At 50.0% G+C, this 8,724-nt stretch overlaps 1 protein-coding gene and 1 non-coding gene across 2 annotated transcripts; both read right to left on the bottom strand.

The window, feature by feature from the left end:
- Nucleotides 1-3,662: 3,662 nt before the first annotated feature.
- On the bottom strand, nucleotides 3,663-3,769 carry LOC124985964 (U6 spliceosomal RNA). The gene has a single exon (XR_007108899.1). It is a non-coding gene; the product is annotated as a U6 spliceosomal RNA (small nuclear RNA).
- A 1,194-nt stretch (nucleotides 3,770-4,963) lies between these two features.
- On the bottom strand, nucleotides 4,964-8,235 carry Hps6 (HPS6 biogenesis of lysosomal organelles complex 2 subunit 3). The gene is given in 5 exon segments (XM_047553170.1): nucleotides 4,964-7,527; nucleotides 7,530-7,593; nucleotides 7,596-7,963; nucleotides 7,966-8,028; nucleotides 8,031-8,235. Coding segments are annotated over 5 exon segments (2,361 nt in total). The 5' UTR covers nucleotides 8,095-8,235; the 3' UTR covers nucleotides 4,964-5,725.
- Nucleotides 8,236-8,724: the final 489 nt, after the last annotated feature.

The following is an 8,724-nucleotide window of genomic DNA, read 5'->3' as shown; positions in this document are numbered from 1 at the left end:
CTGGAGCCAGGCCCAGGCATAAGCCCTCCCTTGGGGAATCAGGGGAGAAACAAATTTATGTTTCTTTTTATAACTGGTGAGTGATTCTTCTCACTCAGTCCTCACCTTATGGCCCAGTTCAACCTCTTTTCCCATCTGAATTTTTTTTTTTTAACAAGTCAAGTTGGGGTTCCATGCAATAATAGTGCAGTTTATAGTTCAAATGGCCCACTAGCCTCCGAGTTGTGGATTCTGAAAAAGTTTTTTTTTTTTTTTTTTTTTTTTTTTTTTGTGGTACTGGAGGTCAAATCTAGTACTTCAAGAATGCTATACAAGTGTTCTGCTGTTAAGCTACCTCCTTAGTCCTCCCTTATTCAAGGGAGATTCACCTCCATTTCATATTTTGTGCATAAAGTGAGACATTATTGATTTTTGACTAAGTCTTGACATTCTTGTATTTAAAATTTATAGAAAATGTGACCTCATTGTGCCCTCCCAGGAAACTTCTGTGTCCTTGACTTCCTCCCCAGTTCCAATCCTGGAAAAAAAGAATCCTGGTAGCTCAGGTTTTTCTTCTGGATGACATTTTCTTAGTGCAAGATCTGGATCCCTCCCCCTTTTCATGCGTCCTGAATTCTCTTCTGACTTCTCTGTGTCCTCAGAGAACCTTGATTTACTACCACTAGAGGCTTCCTCCATCCTTGCTTGAGAAGGGTATGTGCATGTTTGATGGAGCTGGCAGTGTCAAGAGTGACCACCAGGGGGAGCCTGTGCCTAAGAAGAGGCTGAGATGGGACTGGACTACTGTGAGGATTTTTCTGGCCTCCCCTCATCCCCATACTCACCCGACCCTGATGAAGTAAGTGTGACAAGCATTTCGGTGTGGGGTGGCTCCCTATGGAGCTAGGAGTATAGAGTTGTCTCTGTGCCTGACTGTTCCTCTTTTTTCCTTACCACACGTCTGTGTGAACCACACTTTGGTGCACTGTCTCAGGTGGAACACTTCCTAAGAACGGGTTCCCTCAGGGTCAGATTCAATGTGAGGATTAATCTTTCAGTGCTTTGACTTCAACTACAACTTCCACTAGTCTCTGCTGCCCATCCTTTACCTGGATCCTCTTTTACTCAGGTTTTTCTGTAAGCCCATGTGGGGAGACGGGGAGCAAACCTTGGATCAGCAAGCTCTTCTTTATTCTGCAGCGAAGTCAATCAATCAAGCACAGGAGGGCTCATTTTCTGGGTATGGAAATGACTGTGGGCTACAGAAAGAGTCTGAGTTTCATAGTGTACAATGAGGGCGAATTCACCATTGGAGACTGTGGATGTACTGTTGGGACAGTCAGGGGACCTAGTGGTGCACTGTTAAAATTTTAATTCAGGAAGGCAGCTGTAAAAAGTTTGCAACTCATTGTCACTGGGAAAAGCTCACAACTCAGTGTTCAGTGCTTATCTTCCTATCCTCCCAGGACTCATCTGCAATGGGAAAGGGTAAGAAAAGTCCAGGGCCCAGGTTCAGTATTTGCCTCCTCCCTTCAGGACCCATTGTGATTGGGAAGTGGTAAATGTTTGCTTTTGGTGGAGATGCTGTGGATGAACCTGGGAAGGGATGAGTTTCCTTTTTCCTTAGGGTCCACTGTTACTAGGAAAGGATGTACTGGAAGAGGTTTAATGTTTGGTTATTTTCCCTCCCTCCTCCATAACCACACTATCCCTCCGTTTTTCACGGTGGGGGTAGGGGGGTTGTCTTGTAGGAATATTATTTTCCGTAACCCTTCATTTCCCATCCCTCTTTATCTCCTAGTTTGGGGATCTGGGACCCTGGGTAGCACCAGTTATGTCCCTTTCTTCTACCCCCACCCCACTCCCAAGATGGTTCTGCATCAGTGACTTTCCTGCCCCCTCTATTGCCCCAGGTGGTCTGTTTCTTTTTTCAGATCCATCTGCCTTCTATCAATTTCAGGTTAGATCAACAAAACAATCAGTCTGGTCTGTGAGTAAAAGGGAGGAAAGTCATAAATCTATAAAGCCTAGAGCCCATTCCCTTCTTCTCACCCAGGCAGTAGGGACCACTCAGATGCTGCATCCACACTAACTGAACCTGTTATAAGCCTGCATTGTGATACATGCTGAGGTTACAAAACCAATAACCATGCTCTCTGCCCTCAAGGAACTTGAATGCTAATTAGGGAGACAAGCAAATAACTAGGTAACACAACATCAAAGAAGAACAGCTGGAAAGAAGATTGGAAAGAGAGGCAGGGCCAGACATGAAGGAAGGGATGCCTTTATAGGAGTTTGATCTTTACCCTGAATACTGAAGTAGATTCTGAACTTAGTCATATTTGCTTGTTATAAATCCTCTAGGTGTTATGGTTTAGATTAAGTGTCTCCCAAAAGCTCATATGTGAAACAATGCAAGACAATTTAGAAGTGAAATGATTGGGTTATGAGAGCCTTAACCCAGTCAGTGAATTAATCCCCTGATAGGGATTAACTGAGTGGCAGGTAGGGTGTGGCTGGAGGAGGTGGGTCCATAGGAGCATATCCTTGGGGTTTATATTTTGTTCATGAGGAGAACTCTCTGCTTTCTGGTGTGATGTCTTGAGCTGCTTTCCTCCATTGCACTCTTCTACCATGATGTTCAGCCTCACTTTAAACCCTTAGGAATGGAGTTGGTCATCCATGGACTGAGACTCCTGAATCTGTGAGCCCCGAAATAAACTTTTCCTCCTTTAGCTGTTCTTCTCAGGTCTTATAGTCATAGCAGCAAAAAGTTGACTAAAACACTGGGTAATCAAGGTTAGATTTGAGGATATAGGAATGTCAATTAGAAAGCCACAATAACTCTTGGTGACAGGTGGCCAGATCTAGGCAGAAAGCTGGGTTGGGGTATGGGAGGAGAGGAAGAGTTGTCCGTGTTACAATTTTTTTCAGGTCCCAGGTGGAAGAAGGGCCTGTGACCCTTGCAGGCTGGTAGAGAAGGGAAGAGGGTCTGAGTTTCCTGGGTAGGTGACAGGCAGGCCAGAAGGCACAAAGCATTCTCAGTTGTACCTCATCTCTGGAGCTCCATGAGGTTCTCAATGTGAACCTACTTTTCTTGGTCAAGGACCTCGGATTTGAAGCTTTGTCCACTACTAAAAACTTTTTTTTTTTTGGTTCTTGGGATTGAACTCAAGGTACACTACCCCTGAGCCACATCCCCAGTCCTTTTTTGTATTTTATTTAGAGACAGGGCCTCACTAAGTTGTTGAGGCTGGCTTTGAACTTCAGATCCTCCTGCCTCAGCCTTCTTAGCCACTGGGACTACTCATAAGTTTTAGCCCCAGAATGTCCCCCTTTTCTCAAGTACCCAAGGTCAAGGACCTCAGTTCCTAGATTTTCCATTCCATAGGCCTCAACATCTTTTTTTTTTTTTTTTTTTTTTTTTTAATGCACTTTATTTTTAAACAACCTACCTGACATGTTTTCTTAAAAAACAATGCCTCCTGGGCTGGGTTTGTGGCTCAGTGGTAGAGCACTTGCCTGGCATGTGTGAGGCCCTAGGTTCAATCCTCAACATCACATATAAGTAAGTAAGTAAATAAATAAATAAAATAAAGATCCATTGACAACTAAAAAAATTTTTTTAAAAAAAACCCAATGCCTCCACTCCAAGTAAATCACAGACAAAATAAATAAGCTGAAAATTTATGGAGTGCTTAACGAATTTACATGTCATCTTTGCACAGGCGCCATGCTAATCTTCTCTGTATCAGTCCAGTTTTAGTATATGTGCTACAGAAGTGAGCACAAGTTGCAATGTCTTGTCCAGGGACCCTCCCTTTCAACCAAAGACCTCAGACTTGGAATCTTTACCCACCTATTCAGACACCTTTGATTCAGGAAGACCACAATGGGTCATCACTCTGATGGCTTTCTCACATGCTCCACTAAAATCTATTCAGACCATGATATTTGTAACCCTGACAAGTTCTCCAAAACCCCAAGCTATGGTTTGGGATCATTTGCACCCTCCACACTGGAGGTCGGGGATGAGCAAGGGCCAGCATAATCAATATCTACCTGTAAAGGTAGATAAAAGCTACCAACCATCCAAGGTCACCTGCTCCCCTCAGAGCTGCCAGGCTGGGTGGTATCCATGCTGAGGCCTTACTAATGGGTGACCCAGAGGAATTTCCTCAAGGAAAATCTTGGCCCTTTCCCTATGCTCCCAGGGGTTCACTGAGTATAATTCTTTCTCCTCCTGGCACAGCAAGAGGCCCAAGCCAAATCTCCAGCTGAGAAGCAACCATCATTCAGTAGGATCATCAATAGGAAAAGAGCTTCTAGTGTTGGGCTACCCTCATCTTCCCAGCTTCAAAACCACGAAGAGAAGGAACCCCCTCCCAGACTAGAAAGGAACTGAGGTAACAGCTGAGGGAGAAGCAACAGCTTTAAGGCTAGTAGCTGAACTCCAGGTGTTGGTAGACAGGCTGGCTTGAGGTCCAGGACAAGGGCCATTCAAGCCTTGGGTAAGACCAACTTGTCATCCTAGGACTTCATTGAGGCTAAGGAGCCATCTCAGATGTGGCCATATGGACGAGCTACCTTGGGACCTCCACAAGATTAGAGAACTAACAACAATCATGGGCAAGACTGAAGGGCTACTCCCTTCCTCCTGAGAATCTAAGAAACCATCCCTAGACCCATATGAACTTGAATCTACTGTCAAGCCCAGGATGAGGCTGGGCAGAATCTAAACTGCAGGTACTAGCTGAGGACGAAGCTGAGTGGCAGTGCTTACCTTGGCCCCTGCCTTACACAAGGGGTAGCTGGGGCCTAGGATGATGTTGAGTGGTAGCATCCAGGGGCCTATCCTAATTCAGAATTAGGCAGAGGCCACTTGGATAGAAATGGACATAGGGTCAAGATGTCTTTGGACATCTAATCCAGACAAGTAGAAATCTGTGCTGCAGATGCTTTTATTTCTTGGTTTAAGGTCAGTAGAAATGTGGAGCCCTCCAAGTACGTCTGCTCCCAGTGACTCATTATTGAGCCAGAGGGCTCTGCAGGCAGCTCTCTTGTCTGTAGTATATTTTCTTTAAAACCAGGGGTGCTCCAGAAATCTTGGGGGAAGCAGGCATAGGCTCAGGGCCTGTCACAATTCATACTCAGAAGAGTTCCAGGGAAAAGAAGGTGTAGCTCTATAGAGTCCCCTCCCTACAATGGGCTAGAAAGTCCAGCATTGATCCAGGGATGAGGAGCAGATTCAAGCCCAAGGAGGCCATTCAGTAAGGCAGGTCAAATATTACAGCTGCTACTCTCTAGCTGACTCACTTGGTCAAGTCATTCAGTCTTTCTAGATTCTATTTCCTCACCTGGAAAATAGGGATAATATCAGTACTTTTCTAGCAAGGTTAAGAGAAGCATTAGAAGAGAGATTATATAAAGACCAGCAGAGTACCTAGCATACATGAAACTCATAAATGTTAATTATTTTCATGATTGGAAGTAGCTGTTTCAGCCAAGAGATCCAGATTCACCCACTCCTACAACCCACAACCCTGAGACCCTCAGCTATTAAAAAACACAAACTGTATATATTTGATATTTATATACATTTTAAAATTGCTCCAGAAGAGAAAAGAGTACTGCACACACGGGTCCCACCCTGGCCCCCTCCAACTCCTATATACCCTTCCCTGATCACTGTGTCCTACAAATGATTTCCTGTGTCAGTCACACAGAGGCCCTGTCCAGATGGTGTTTAGGCTTCTAGTCCTGGGTGATCTGATGCCTGAAGGGTAGTCATAGGTCCCCGAGGTGGGGTGGGGGGTGGAGTGCCTGGGTCCCATAGGATGTCCTCATAAAGGCTTAGAATTGGGCCTGAGGGTCGTCCTTGAGTTCCAGTCTGCTCCAGCAGGGTTTTGAGCAAGCCCACTGTAAGAGGAGGTTCTTCCCCTGGTTCAGGAAATGGGGTGGGAGGCCCCACTTCATCTGCGAGGTGTGTCCGAAGTAGAAGCAGGAGTTCATCTGGAGCTAGTTCTGGTGGGCACAGGCGGCAAAGGAGGGGGAGGTGAGCATCAAGCTGGCGGTGCCGGGCGAACTGGGCCAGAAGCAGTTTGAAGATCTCACTTCGAAGCAGGGGGCTGGAGGGGCCAAGGGCCAGGCCAGCCTCCAGAGCCCGCTCCCACTGCTCCTTTTGTATCAAATGACTCACAGCTTGCAGCACAGCTTTGGGTCGCCCACTGCCCAAAAGCAGCTCCAGCTCCAGTGTCTCAGGCCTGGTCCCCTCCTCACCTAACACTGCCAGGGCTCGGCGATACAAGGGCAGCCCTGGACCTCCAGCCCCCCAGCCTGGCCCACCCTGCTGCTGTGCCAGTTCCACAAAGGGGGGTAGCCATCGTGGCTCCAGCTGGCATAGACATTGGCACAGGAGTTCAAAGGGGGGCAGTATCCCATTGGGTGTTTCCTTTCCAGCTGTTGTATCCCCTAGCACCTTCTTCCACACATCAGGGGGAGCTTGGGACCTCAGCTTGCCATTTCCATCTGGCTGGAGCTGCAGGGCCCGAAGAGTGGCATCCCAGGCTGCTGTAGGAAGGGTTTGGAAAATGGTGTTGAGCTGGGCCAGCTGGTCTCCTGTTAACTCCGTCCTCAGCAGGCGTGCTACTTCGTGCTCTGCCAGCTCAGTCCAGCCAGCCTCCTCCTCATCCCCAGCCACCAGCTGGGTCTTGAGCTGCTCTAAGCCTCGGTAATCCCTAAGCTCGGCCCTCAGTGTAGTCAACAGTGTAGATGGGGGCAGGTGGCCCTGGAGGATGGAGGCCAAAGCTTGAGGTGCTCGGAATGTACTGTCCTGTCTCAGTTCCTCTGGGGTGAGCTGGGCACCCCGCAGGCTCCTCCGCTGGTAGTACAGACAGGCCTCCTCAAATACCTGATCCTTAGTTGAAGGCAGCTCAAGGCCCTGGGGGGCTTCCCAGCCTACACAAAACAGACCCAAGGCTGAAAGCATACGAAGACCTCCTCCAATCTCCAGCTCTTCCTCATCCTTCATGCCAGGGACTGGAGGTTCCAGCAAATATACTCTGTCTGTACTTAGGACCTTCCTTTCCAGCAGCTGTCCACTGCCCAAGTCCAGCAATTCCAATGTGGAACCCAGCACACAGGCCAGAGTGCCATGAAATATTCCCAGGGCAGCAGACCCCTCTGGGCCTACAGGTGCCTCCTGCAGGGTGCCCACAGCACGTGTACCACCGTGGGACTGCACGAGGCTCACAGAGCCCCCAAAGTCAAGCAACAGAAGGCCCTGGGGAGCTGGGGCCCAGGTATGTACAGCCAATGGCTTTCTGGGGGACAGCAACCCAGGAAGGCCTCGGAGCAGGGTCTGGAAGTCCCAGGTGTCTCCTTGTCTGGGATTCAGGCTTTTACTGTGGGAGAGGCCAAGACATGGGGCAGACACTATTACTTTGCCTTTACTTGGGCTCCAGATTAGTAGAATGTGGGCGACACCAGGCCAGGTGGTGGCAGTGGGCACTAGGAAGAGATCCTTTCGGGAGGCCAGCAGGTCAAACGGGGGCAGTGGTGCAGCAAGACGCGTGTGCGGCCCAGGTTTGTGGCCTGCCTCCCCGCTGGGCTCAAGGAGTCCTGACGCACACGCGATAGCTGAAAGCCGATACAGGCCGCCCTAGTGGGTCCCTCAGTGCCGACAGCTGCTCCTCGCACCACACCAGGCGGCCTCGGGGCGCCGCCACTGCCACCACGCGGGCTTCACCGCCCGGACACAGCTCAGTGCTCTGCAGCAGCTGCCAGCCAGGCTCCATCCCCACACCCCACACCTCAGTTATGCCACTTTCCCACACCAGGACCAGCGCGGGTCGTGCCGGCCACGGCAGGAAAAAGGCGTCAAGCGGTGAAGGGTGGCCCTCGGGCCAGGCCCGCTCCAGTTCCGCGCCGGATCCTCGTACAGCTACCAGCAGCTGTGGGGCTGGCGCCCCCAGGGGTCGCAGCGCAGCAGGTGGCGGCCGTCTGGGCTGCAGCGGACTCGGGCAGCTGGGTCCCCAGCCAGCAACTCCGGAGCCGGGCCGCGCCACTGAAGTTGCTAAGGTCAAAGAGCAGGCGCAGAGTCCCCGCACGCTTCATGGTGCCGCCGGCGCCCTAGCACGTTAGGCCCGGCCGCCCGGTGGGGCGAGGCCCGTCTCTCGGTGCGCTGTTCTCCGGGAAGTCGAGAGCGTAGACGAGACTTCCGTCCCCGTGGATGAGGTGGGCCGAGGACAGGCCTGTGTGTCGACTCCGCCCCGCCCCACTAGGCTAGCTAGGGGATTGCCCCAGTGCACGCCCCGCTGGCACGCCCCGCCCTCCGGGGGAGGAGCCTCCGCAGCTCCCCTGCTTTTCAGCTTCGTTGACTTCTCAGGCTGTCTTCCTGGCACCTGGAAGCGAAGCATGGCTCAGACTAATCCTGACTTCGGCTCTGCTGAGCCCCCGAAAGCGTCCATCTTCTAAGGCTTTTCTTTCTTCCGAGTTTCGCTCTCTGAGTCCAGTTTACTCATTTCTTCTTCTTTTTTTTTTCTCTTCTTTTTTTGTAGTACTAGGGATTGAGCCCAGGGCCTCACACATGCTGGGCAAGCACTTAGTTACATCCCTAGCTACCACTCATTTATTTTTGAAAGTTTCATTGAGCACCTAGTTTATGGCAGGCTCTGAGTAGTAGACTCTGAACAAAATAGAAGAGCTTCAACCTTGCCTGTTAATCCCCAGCAGCTCAGGGGGCTG

This window comes from Sciurus carolinensis, chromosome 5, assembly GCF_902686445.1.
Source record: "Sciurus carolinensis chromosome 5, mSciCar1.2, whole genome shotgun sequence".
Classification (NCBI taxonomy): Eukaryota; Metazoa; Chordata; class Mammalia; order Rodentia; family Sciuridae; genus Sciurus; species Sciurus carolinensis.
This window is presented reverse-complemented; position numbering and strand designations above follow the sequence as displayed.